The sequence below is a fragment of the Diplotaxodon limnothrissa genome, linkage group LG7, assembly GCF_057381915.1.
Source record: "Diplotaxodon limnothrissa isolate DT_005_m linkage group LG7, D_limnothrissa_male_GT1.1, whole genome shotgun sequence".
NCBI classification, from domain to species: domain Eukaryota; kingdom Metazoa; phylum Chordata; class Actinopteri; order Cichliformes; family Cichlidae; genus Diplotaxodon; species Diplotaxodon limnothrissa.
Genome location: NC_140602.1, coordinates 48,298,653 through 48,311,362, shown reverse-complemented (window position 1 = coordinate 48,311,362; position 12,710 = coordinate 48,298,653). Strand labels below are relative to the sequence as shown.

The window sequence follows — 12,710 nt, the reverse complement described above, 5'->3', positions numbered from 1 at the left end:
GGGTTCCCAATGACAGCAACATCAGAAAGAAGGAACATGAGAAGCTCGAGAAATAGCAAGGGCTCAGAGAAGAGCTTGAAGGACAGACCACCCGCGGGGGCGAGCGGGGAATTTTTTTTAAATATATATGTGTATATATATATATATATATATATATATATATATATATCAAAGCAAATTTGTATTTGCATAAATACAAGGTAATGTCACTACAGACTATCGCTACAGTGATGCTAAGCAGGTAGCAACCCTCTGCATGCTTGTAAAAGCCACAAACTTTAAATAGCAGCACACATTAGCTCCACTGCTATAGTTCTTATCTAAGATTCAAATACCCACACTGTTTTCATCCTGCTTCCACCAAACAAATATCGACATTAGAAAGTGCACTGCTAACTTTAGTTTGCTGGCTCTGTTAAGATATTCATTGTGTGTACTCATGTTGTACAGTGTTTAACTGCATTATGGTTACTGTGGTTTAACAGAGACAGTATTTTAGTTGCCACCACAAGGAGGCACTGTTTCATTGTAAGAGCACGGATGCTGCGTCATCACGCCCCTAAGGAAAAAAAAAAAGTATACCACAACGAAAATGGCACCCATGAGAAAAGTTTTGCCGCATGTTGATGAGGAATAAAGTTCCCAAAATATTAAGGACATTTTTGCCTCCGTCGTCATTTTCCTTCGAGTTGATCGCTGTCGATGCTGCAATACTCAACAGGTTATGGGCCCAGGGCCGACTCGAAGAAGAGTTTTTTCTCATGAAGATCCGGAGCCACAACGGATAGCGGGCTAACGGCTAAATAGCAACATGGATCAACGAGGAGCAAGCAGGCTGCCTCGACTCATGTTTGACGGAGATGAGACCAGATATGAACTTTGGGAAACTAAGGTGCTAGGATATTTGCACTTGTTGGGATTAAAAGCCACTGTTCTGAAGGAACCGAACAGTGAGGCTGAAGTAGCAGCAGACGGTAAGAAGAACGCTGACGCTTACGCCGAGTTAATCCAATTTTTGGACGATAAAAGCCTCTCACTGATTATGAGAGATGCCCCTGATAATGGGAGAAGAGCATTAGAAATATTGAGGGACTACTACGCTGGAAAGGGGAAGCCCCGAATCATCAACCTGTACACCACGCTATCATCGCTTCAGAAAAAGAGGGAAGAGACTGTCACAGACTATGTCATCAGAGCAGAGGCCGCCATTACAGCACTGCGCAATGCGGGTGAGACTTTAGGTGATGGATTATTGATTGCTATGGTTTTAAAAGGTCTACCTGAAAGTTTTAAGCCATTTGCAATACACGTTACTCACGATAAAGACGATATGACATTTGCTGAGTTCAAAACAAAGCTACGGAGTTTCGAAGACACTGAAAAGTCAAGCGCATCCGAGTGTAGCGACAACGTAATGAAAACAGGAGGAAGAACCGGGCGTGAGCACACGAGATCCAGCGCACAATGCAGATACAAGAGCGATGTGGACATTGTGTGTTTCAAGTGTGGACTAAAAGGCCACCGAGCAAAAGTGTGCAGACGGAGGACGTGGTGCAGTCATTGCAAAGGCAGCACACACAGTGATACCACATGTAGACATAAAGACAAACAAGATGGCGCGCGGAAGGTCGCAGATGAGAGCGGCAACGGATCCAAAGCAGAAACGCCAGATTATGCCTTCAGGATTAAGGGCGTAGACATCAAAGTCCAGCAGTCAGCGTACAGCATTGAGGAGAAAGGCCTGTTGGTGGACACTGGGGCTACCTCACACATCATTAACAGCATCGCCAAGTTCAAGAGCTTCGACGACGCGTTCAGACCGGAGTCACACAGCGTAGAACTGGCAGACGGTACCCAGTGCAGAGGCGTCGCCCAACAGAGGGGGGACGCAGAGGTATTCCTGATTGACAATACAGGCCAGCGACGCAAAGCAACGCTGAAAGATGCGCTGTTTATTCCATCATACCCCCAGAACATATTCTCTGTAAAGTCAGCCACTGCATTAGGAGCAACAGTCACCTTTAAACAAGGGCAGGACACGTTGACCCACAAAGACGGTACTAACTTTAACATTCATGTGTATGGCAAGTTGTACTATTTGCAGACTGAAGTTGAGGGTAATGATAAGTGTAACACCTGTCATGACATACAGGCATGGCATGAGATATTAGGTCATTGCAACTATGAAGATGTAGTAAGATTGCAAGGTGTGGTTAACGGTATGCAGATTAAGGGGAGAACCGATAGACCTGAAAAGGAATGTGAAGTGTGTATCCAGGGAAAGTTTGCACAAACCCGAAACAGAGATCCGGATACAAGAGCAAAGGCTCCTTTACAAATGGTACACACAGATTTAGCAGGTCCGATAGCCACTGAATCTATTGATGGGTACAAATATGTGCAGTCATTCACTGATGATTATTCAAACTCAGTGTTTGTATATTTCCTGAAGACGAAAACTGATACAGTGCAGGCAACAGAGAAATTTCTAGCGGATGTTGCACCATATGGCAACGTAAAATGCATTAGATCAGACAATGGGACAGAGTTCACATGCAGAGATTTCCAAACCCTGTTAAGGAAAAATGGCATTAAGCATGAGACATCAGCCCCGTACTCACCCCATCAGAACGGTACAGCCGAGAGGGGGTGGCGTACTCTTTTCGAGATGGGCAAGTGCATGCTAATTGAGAGTCAGCTACCGAAATGCCTATGGAACTATGCCATTCAAACTGCTGCTGTAACACGGAACAGATGCTTTAGTAAGCGAACAGGGAAAACACCCTACCAAATGCTGACAGGTAAAAAGCCAGACTTGTCAAAAATGCAGAAATTTGGGTCTGTGTGCTATGCATACAAACAGGACAAGGGGAAACTTGATTCAAAATGTGACCAAGGTTTCTTTGTAGGTTATGATAAGAACAGTCCCGCCTACTTAGTTTACCACCCTGAAACTGAGAAAGTTCAGAAACATAGACTTGTTAAGTTTGTGAGCAAAGTAAATGTAGAAAGACAAACACAGACAGATGAGGGAGAACTAAATGATGACTGTAGCAGAGTAAGACAGCCTATGGCTAACAGACCTTCAGAGAAAGGTGACAAGGACAATGAGGTTCCAGAACCTATTGTGACAGACACAAGTCCACAAAGTGGTATACCTGATGAGCGTGAACGAAAAGAGACAAGTGTGACAAGTGATGGATTTGTCAACAAAAGGTATCCTCTTAGGGAGAGAAGAAAACCGGGACATTTAAATGACTTTGTAGCTGCCAACAGTGGCGGCGATGAGATCCACACTACCATAGACTACTGCTACAGGGCAGTGTGTGGTGTCCCAAACACATTTAAGGAAGCCATAGAATCAGCTAACTCAAAGAACTGGATCAAAGCCATGGATGAAGAAATTCACTCGTTACGGGAAAATGACACTTTTACCCTAACCACTTTGCCAAAGGGAAAGAAAACAGTGGGGGGGAAGTGGGTTTATTCCGTTAAGAGTGACATTGAGGGAAACGACCGATACAAGGCAAGGTTCGTAGCCAAAGGTTACAGCCAACAGTTGGGGATAGATTATGGAGAGACATTCTCACCAACAGCCAACTTAACCAGCATAAGAGTTTTGTTACAGAAAGCAGCGCAGGAGAGCCTGTTACTCCATCAAATGGATGTGAAGACAGCATATTTACACGCTCCCATTGATTATGAAATCTACATTGATCAGCCAGAAGGTTATGAAGAGGGAGAAGGGCTAGTCTGTAGATTACAAAAATCCTTGTATGGGTTAAAACAATCTGGTCGTAACTGGAATAGGATCTTGCATGAATACCTAACAGCGAACAGTTTCAGGCAAAACCCAGCAGACCACTGTGTTTATACCAAAGAGACAAAAGATGGTAAGGTGATTATGATCATCTGGGTGGACGACCTGATAATTGCTGCTGGCAATGAAAAGGTAATGAAGGATGCGAAAGAAATGCTTTCAGTCAAATTTAAGATGAAAGACTTGGGCAGACTTAAGAATTTTCTGGGTATTGATTTCACTCAGTCTGATGGATGTGTAACAATGTCACAAGAAACCTATGTCAACAAGATACTGATGAGGTTTAACATGCAGAACTGTAAACCCAGAGGAACTCCCTGTGATCAGAAATTGTGTTACACAGAAGGTGCTACTAAGATAAGAGATGTGAGGATGTATAGAGAGGCTGTAGGCAGTCTTATATACCTTGCATCAGGTACCCGTCCTGACCTGAGTTTTGTGGTAAGCAAGTTATCGCAACATTTCCATGAGCCTACAGAAGAACAGTGGGGAACTGTGAAACATGTGTTGAGATATCTCAAAGGGTCCAAAGATAAGAAGTTGTGTTTTAGAAGAAACACAGATGAAAATTTGGGTCTAGTGGCCTACAGTGATGCTGACTGGGCAGGTGACACTGCCGACAGACTCAGCACTACTGGTTACTGTGTACGTCTATGTAACAACAGTTCTTTAGTTTCATGGAAGACCAAGAAACAGCCCACTGTGGCGCTCTCTACCTGTGAAGCAGAGTATATGGCTCTGGCTTCCACAATGCAAGAGTGTATATATTTAGAACAGCTTTTGAAAGGTATAGATGACTACAGCTACACTCAAACAATAGTGTACGAGGACAACCAGGGAACAATTGCCCTGGCTAAAAACCCTGTGAGCCGACAGAGGTGCAAACATGTGGACATTAAATATCATTTTGTAAGGTCCATTGTAAATGAAGAGAAAATGTGTCTGTTATATTGCACCACTGAAGAAATGGTTGCAGATGTTATGACCAAACCTGTTTCTAAGCTAAAACTTGCTAAGTTTGCTAACGTTATGTTTGGTGCTTAAAAGAAAAAAGGAGAGAAAAAGAAAAAAGGAAGTGTGGTAGAGATTGTACAACTGTTTATCGTTTATTGTACAACTTTTCTTTGATTCCAGCAACCTGAGTACAAGAGGGGGTGTTAAGATATTCATTGTGTGTACTCATGTTGTACAGTGTTTAACTGCATTATGGTTACTGTGGTTTAACAGAGACAGTATTTTAGTTGCCACCACAAGGAGGCACTGTTTCATTGTAAGAGCACGGATGCTGCGTCATCACGCCCCTAAGAAAAAAAAAAAGTATACCACAACGAAAATGGCACCCATGAGAAAAGTTTTGCCGCATGTTGATGAGGAATAAAGTTCCCAAAATATTAAGGACATTTTTGCCTCCGTTGTCATTTTCCTTCGAGTTGATCGCTGTCGATGCTGCAATACTCAACAGGCTCTTTTGCCAATGACATAATCCACTGCATCACATTAACCAGATGCTAGTATGGTGTCTTCTCTCGTCAATGGAGCTTGCAAAGAAAAGCGTCTGGACTTCTTTAAGTTACTTGAAGACGTTTCACCTCTCATCCGAGAAGCTTCTTCAATTCTAAGGTCAAATGGTGGAGAGTCCCAGATATAAACCTAGTGGGAGTAACCCCCCACAGAGGGACAAAAGGACCCCCTGATCTGATCGCCTGAGCCAAGGTGGGAAACTGGGCGTGGGTTCCAATCAGCCAGGGTTTCGGGTGTGTTCATTGTGAAACCTGGCCCCACCTTATCATGCAAATTCCTGAGATCAGATGGCCCAGGATGTGAGTGGGCGTTAAGGTGTCTGGGGAGGGATCTCAAAACTGGATTATAGATGGCAGAGAGTTGGTGTCGTAAACCCCCGCCTCTGTTCAAAGATGGTCGCTCACAGTGGACATAGATGGCTTCTTTCACTCCTCTTTCAAACCATCTGTCCTCTCTGTCCAAAATGTGAACACTGGCATCCTTGAAAGAGTGTCCTTTATCCTTAAGATGCAGATGGACTGCTGAGTCTTGTCCTGTGGAGGTGGCTCTTCTGTGTTGTGCCATGCGTTTGTGAAGTGGCTGTTTGGTCTCTCCAATGTAGAGGTCCCTCTGTCTCAATCTGTGTTTATGTAAAGGTCCCTTTGTGTTTCGTTGTTCTCTCTATTTTGCCAAATGGAAGTATTAAAATTAATTTTAGTTTGACTATCTCTGTTTGGTGCTCCTGTGTTTATTTTTATTTATTTATATATATTTTTTTTGGAGGGGGGGGGGTTGTGTGTGTTTTTTGTTTTTAATTATTGTTATCTGTAAAGATTAAAGCCCCACCTTACTGAAAACAGCCCACACAGGCAGACACCAGCTGGCAGAATCAAATCTGGGACCAGAAACGTTTTTCTAGACATACTTTTTTCCTCTTCCTTTTATAAAAAAAAGGGACTTCATCAATATTTTAGTCATGATAATGCTGAGCAGGACAAAAGGGGAATGGGAATTTTTTTCCCTGTTGGTTTAAGCAGTTTTTGGGGAGACAGAAATCCGTCCGTGTTTTTCCACTTAGTTCAACTTAGCAGGGGACAAGGAGCCTATCCCAGATGAGCAAATTAATAAAACCAACAGAACAAAGCATTTCATGGCACTGACGTAATTACGGATGTATCTAAATGTAGACATCTTATGTTCTATTCAAGAAGCAGGTTCAGGTAACAACACTGACTGTATGGTTTTCCTGGCTTGTAATCTGATGAAGTCAGTGGGTTTTCAGTTGATTACAATCCTATTAGTGAAGTGTATTTAGGATTAGCGTTACTTCACTCACAGCATTCATCATTTAAAGTGTTTTGTTGTGGAAAACCTGCCTTTTCTCCTCTTTACCTCCAGGGGTTACCTTAAATCTTTGTTTTTGTCTGGTTCACTTGTGGACATCGCTGCTCTCCATCTCATTAGCTTTGTTAGGACAATGAATCGGGTTCACGTGAAAACAGCTCGATAAGGATAAAATCTCAGAAGATAATTGTATATCTTTCTGAGGAAATTAAATAAGACACAAGGGAAAATGCACTGACACTTTTTTTAATGTAGTTTAATGATATAAAAGACAAAAAGAAAGTTTATTCTCTTTCTACTCCCATCCACATGTGCAAAAGGGTTCCAGAGTCATTGACTCTCATGAATTTGGTCAGGAAATGCAGTGAATGTAGCAGGATGAATACCTCTTTTGTATCTGCATCATTGTTCTAAAATAACTGCTGGGACTTGGGCTAATAGTGTTAACATAACAGGCTTGTTTATTGAAGTATGCACACATTGGAGTAAGGAACAAATAGACGCAGATTAAAGTCCCTCAACAGCATCCAGGATTGAGGGGTTTGCTGAGTCATCGAGTGCAGAAGGGAAGATATGATGTTTCTTTTGCAAACGTGCCAGAGCTGAAAGGATAGGCTGATCTGAGAATTAAGGATTAAGTGAGGCTTAAGCCCCTGTGACTGCTGCACAGATACATGGGATACAAGCAGGGAACCGCCGCTGAATCCAGCAAGACAGTGTGTCATGATTCTGTTTAGTTCACATGCTTTCTCTTCACTATGCAAAATATCCAACATATATTATATATATCACCCAGTGATTGCCCAGTGATGATGTTAAACATATGTTTTAATATTTCTGACATAAATTGTATGAACTTGAAACACTCTTGGAAATGCTGTTATGAATGGTGTATAAAGCTATTTGAAGCGGCATTGGCAATCCAAGTTTAAACCAAGTCACATAAACTTCCTTGAGTGGCTGAAGCAACCAAATTAAACAGAGATTCCCAACTTTTTCCAGCAGCAATATGCAGTACTGTGCAAAACTAGCTAGAATGTGTCATGCTTCTATGGAATAAGCAACAGAAAGCTAGCTGTGTGTCTTATCTGAACTAGCCTCACTCTAGATTAGCTTGACACAAATTTACTTGCTGGATAGCTAGAAAGTCATTTGGGTTGTCATTGCATAGGTAGTTAGAGCTTGCTATAGTCTTTTTCTGTGTGGAGGGTGAATTATACAGAGTGTCCTCCTCTTGCTCGCCTCTCAGTTGGTGTGAGATCCCCCTGTAGCTGCGAGGTCAGCCCCAGAAAAACCAAAAGTAGAACCTGTGAGTACTCAAATCATAAATGGATACGTCTGATGTGCTTCACGTCTTTTGTCACTTACTGTGTGATGCTGTGCTGTGAACAAGTATTGAGTCACCCCTCATTTCTTAGTATTTTGTTTACAAGAATACAGGCTAAAAATTTCATAAAGTAATCTTGAGCAATAATTCTCAAGGTTGTTTTTTTTTTAAGAAAGTCTTTCAAAACTTTTTCTTGGACAGTGGCTGCTTTTTCACTTAGTGTCAGTCTGGTCTTGTACTTGACTATTTTCAGGTTCAAGGACTGGACTGGTGGAGATGGAACTATGAAGGCAGGAAAGCACCATGTGATTTGGATCCACCATCCCAGCAATTGATTGGGAGTGGCTGCATCCATGGTAGCAATATAGTAAAAGCATATTTAGATAGAAAAACACACAATATAACACTATCAGCCTCCCAGGAGTCCAATCCATCATTCATTATTGACGCAGTGGGGGATCATCTGACAGAGAATGGAACAAATGGCAGCCAGCATCCAAAGAAGAGCTTTAAATAGCCATCAACAAATTCTTTGTTAGTTTTACACCAGATGTAACAAAAAAGTCTAATTGTTGTCTTGTCAGTCCACAGAATATTTTCCCCAAAGTCTTGTGGATCATTAAGATGTTTTTTGTTTATGTGAGACAAGCCTTTTGTGAGTCATGAACACTGACCTTAACTGAGGGAAGTGAGACCTGCAGTTCTTAAAATTAGTTTGATGATCTGAAATATGCAAGTATGACAAATATATGCAAAAAACTAAGAAATCAAGAAGCGGGAAAGTTAAAGTCAGAAACTGGAATTTTATATATCATTCTTTTTCTAGTTTTTTTTATGTGTGCCTGTGAATGCTGGTAAATTGAAAAGCAAAGTACAGTAAAAAATGATATAAAAAAATGAAACTAACTGTACTAGCTGTCATGCAATATCCTGGTAGCAAGTTATCACTTGACGGGAATGGTGCGATAAGAGGCTGTCGCAGAGGAGGAAAGACTGAGAGACATGGTTGCGGGACATGAGGGATCTGGGCAGGAAATGTGAGATGGATGTGTTTTGGAGTTGACAGCTGAATTTAAAAACAGTGACACAAATGACATTAAGGAAGGAAAAAGAATTGGCAAAGTAGCTCATGCGTATGAACTTTGTTTGGTAGAAAGGATGAGCAAAAAAAAAAGAAAATGAACAAAAGTATATATTTTCAATACATAGAGACGGCCAAGGGGAAGCACTTCAGAGAGGAAGCACTTTTGGAAAAAAGAAGCTGTGTCTGTCAAAACAGATGGCAACTGGTAAAGAGGATTAGGTGCTGTTACTACTGTCTCCAACGCCACTTCAGACTGATCAACCCCCCTCCAAAAAACACAGACAAACACACACACACGACTCTCATAGACCTCCAACTGTTTCTCTCATCCCAACCCAAAAACCCAGCCAGCCATCGACCCTGTGTCACATTTACACCGTCCTTTTTTAAGAAAACAAGACAGCTGGGATCAGGGCAAGTCTCAATGTTCACAATCATTGTTCCAAGTTGTTTTCTAAAGCCACACTTTTTGAGCGTTTGCAAGGTTTGAAAACAACTGTCTATTTTAATTGTTTTATATTTGGCAGTTTAAATATTTATTATAAAACTAAAAAATTAATAAAAAGGATCTTTTTTTAAAGGCGTTAAACAAGGTGTGGGTCATTATGGCCACAGTGGCCGAGGAGTGAATTCTTTCCCACCCTGCCGTCATGTGAGTTATTAAGGTCACACGGGTCGAGGGGTGAGTGGGGGTTGAATCGCCTGAGAAGTCTGAGTTGTAGGTGGCTGACAGCTGGTGTCAAAAGCCACCACCTCTGTTCAACAATGGTCGTTCACAATGGACGTAGATGACCTCTTTCACTCCTCTCCAGATAGTTTGATCTTCTCAGTCCATAATGTTCACATCGGAAATTTCCCACCTCTTTTTTCACAGTTCAGTCACGTTTTTAATAGTGACTGAACCCTCAGGACCACCAAGTGGACAGCCCCACTCTGGGTTAAATACTTCCATCAGTAGCATCGCCTCTTGGATGAGCCTTCAGTTCAAACACTCAAGACTTGTTACATATCAAAAACTGAAGTTGCGACTTGATAGGTGTGTGGAAAGAAATTAATGTAACTCAAAAAACTGCCCAAAATTACAACTTCCTTTCAAAAGACGTCTGGTGTGTGCTTGGACTAAGCCAGACTAAATGTCATCCAGTTTTTATGCTCACCTAATATAATTATGTGCCGAGGCTAGCTTCAAAAAGGCAAATGAATGCATTTTCCAAAATGTCAACACTTCCTTCGAGAAACTTCAGGCTTAATGCATGTGTTTTGTTTCTCTGGGAGTGCGCGGGAGCTCACGGACCACCTGAAGAGCACATCACATTACATCTCAGCATGTTTGTGACCAACACAGATAGGCATTAAAAACAAAATAACATAAAAAAGAAAAAGAATGCACAGACAAGAGACATCTTATGTCATCGGTTGGTTGGTTTATTTATCATTAGCAATGACACCACATGTACTCTACTGTTTTCACTTGCTATTACCGGAGATGCATTTTGAATTGTAAACAGTGATAATGATACTCCTTACAAGCAGTGTATGACCAGGGAAAAGAGCAGACTGTACCTGCTCTCGCTCACCTAATGTTTTATTTTTATTTTTTAAACAATACATGTCATCTTATAGTTTTGAGTCTCTCATATTTACATAGATACAGCCGGGTCCCACGTTCATCACCAGCAGGGACTTGTTTGGCTTTTTTGGGGTTTTTTTGTTTCGTTTTTTTTTTTTTAATGTGCTATCACATATTTTTCTTAAAGAATTATATTTACAACCATATTGCCCCCTTCCCCCAGCTGCCTGCTGCCGGGGGGGAGGGGAGAGTTAACACAGTTAGAATCACTTGCTTAAACTACTTATGCTTCTTGAAAGTTTACGCTGTAAGTCAACCTTATAGCTCTAAGTATTTTTTTTTCTCTTAACAAATAAAGTTAATACAGAGCTCAAACTGTTCCGTCTTCCCCATTAAAAAAAACGACCAAAGAAACAAACCAAATATCATATTAAAATAAAATAAAAAATAAAAAGAAACAATAAAATATTGCACTTAAAAGTTCAGGACAGCACTGGACCTGTTTGGTGGTTAAATTGAACAGTGAGAGCTTTCAGCTGAGTGCCTTGGAGGACGTGAGGAAGTCTGCAGAAGCATCCAGCAAGTTAATCTAAATAAATAGCAAACCTTTGTACATGTGAAGCTTTTTTTTTTTCTCTGTGAAACGAGCAACCTCTCGTGTATTGCTCAGTAAGAGCGGGGAGTGCATGTTGGAACCCTAAAGCATGTAAAAAAAACAACTGTGTATAAAAACAGAAACAGAAAAGCACATAAACTAAGCAGTAACCTGTCATAGCAATGTCCTGAGAATGGTTCCTTGATTAGTCCATGAGCTACAATGTTAAAGGAGATGTTTTTAATCTTCTTCCTCTTGGATTTTCCTTCCTTGTCGTAAACAGTCTATGGAGACGGGAAGCAAGTCGTCTTGGTTTTTTTTGTGTTTGTAGATTTTAATGTCTTTTAATGTGAGACACATATTTGCGTTTTGTCACAGCTCCAGTCCATCTACTACTTATACGTCTGTGTTCTTTGCCCGTCTTTGTCTTTGTGCTGAACACTCACGTCGTCTTTCCACAGTCTTATGAACAAACTAAGGTGAAAGCCATTTATAGAAGCTTCGAGCGGAAGCAGGGTTTAAACGGATGCGCGTGAAACCAGAGCCACGCCGGTGGCTTTTCATTCAGACATCAGCTTGATTTTTCCTCCTCTGTCACAGAGTCTGATGAGAGAACGTGAAGGAAGAGGACGTCGCGTCGTACCGACAGCTTTGAAGTTGCTTCGCAGAGAGAGACGTGATGGAGCAAAGCAGGGAATTCTCAAAAGAAATAAAGGAAGGGGGCGGAAAAGTGATAAAACAGTACCGGACTGTCTTCGTGTCGCAGGGATTTCTTTTTTTTTTATGATGCAACTCCTCCTTTACTCCAGTACAACTGGACAAAAACAAAAACAAATTGATATTTTTTTTGCTGACAATATGAATGAAAAAAGGAGAACAAAAATCAGTGATGAGACAAGCGTCCAGCTCCTGCTCCAGCCCTTGCTCATGGGCGTCTGCATCCATCCATCCATCCACTCATCAGTCGAGCCATTCACCCATAACTATGTAAACTACATTCCTTTGCAGTGCCATATGTTTGCCGTGACCTCTCACACCACAACAGAAAATAATGAACAGACTGAAAGACAAAAATAAAAAATAAAGGCAGACAAAGAAGCGCACATCCCACCCACTCTACGTATAACTTTTCAAGTCTGGCCTCTTTTTTACTCTCATCATCTTTCTCTTCTCTTCATCTTCTTTTTTTTCTAGTCTCTTATGACGAAGATGAAGTTGAAGTGGAGCTGGGCTTTTTTTGGTTGATTAAGTCCAAGTAGAGTTCAGAGCGCAGGAATCGGGGGTATGAGTCCTTCTCCATCAGCCCGTATATCCGCCTCTGAGCTAGGTCAAAGCAGGAGCGTGTCACATTCTGCAGGTTGTCCTTAGTGTGATCTCTAGTGTATGAATCCAGATTTACCTGCAGAACCAAAATAAGTGAGAATAAGTCCAGGAATAAATGCATATTTCCTTTACCATTTTCAAGCCCTT

The 12,710-nt window shown here is 41.4% G+C and overlaps 1 protein-coding gene across 3 annotated transcripts in view; it reads right to left on the bottom strand.

Moving 5' to 3' along the window:
* Positions 1-10,489: 10,489 nt before the first annotated feature.
* rgs3a (regulator of G protein signaling 3a) overlaps positions 10,490-12,710 on the bottom strand; it is a 173,135-nt gene continuing 170,914 nt past the window's right edge. For all 3 annotated transcript variants that reach the window (XM_085359802.1, XM_085359803.1, XM_085359804.1), the window contains one exon: positions 10,490-12,639. In XM_085359802.1, the coding sequence (XP_085215928.1) occupies positions 12,439-12,639 (201 nt within the window). In that variant the 3' untranslated portion in view covers positions 10,490-12,438. The remainder of the gene's footprint in view (positions 12,640-12,710) is intronic.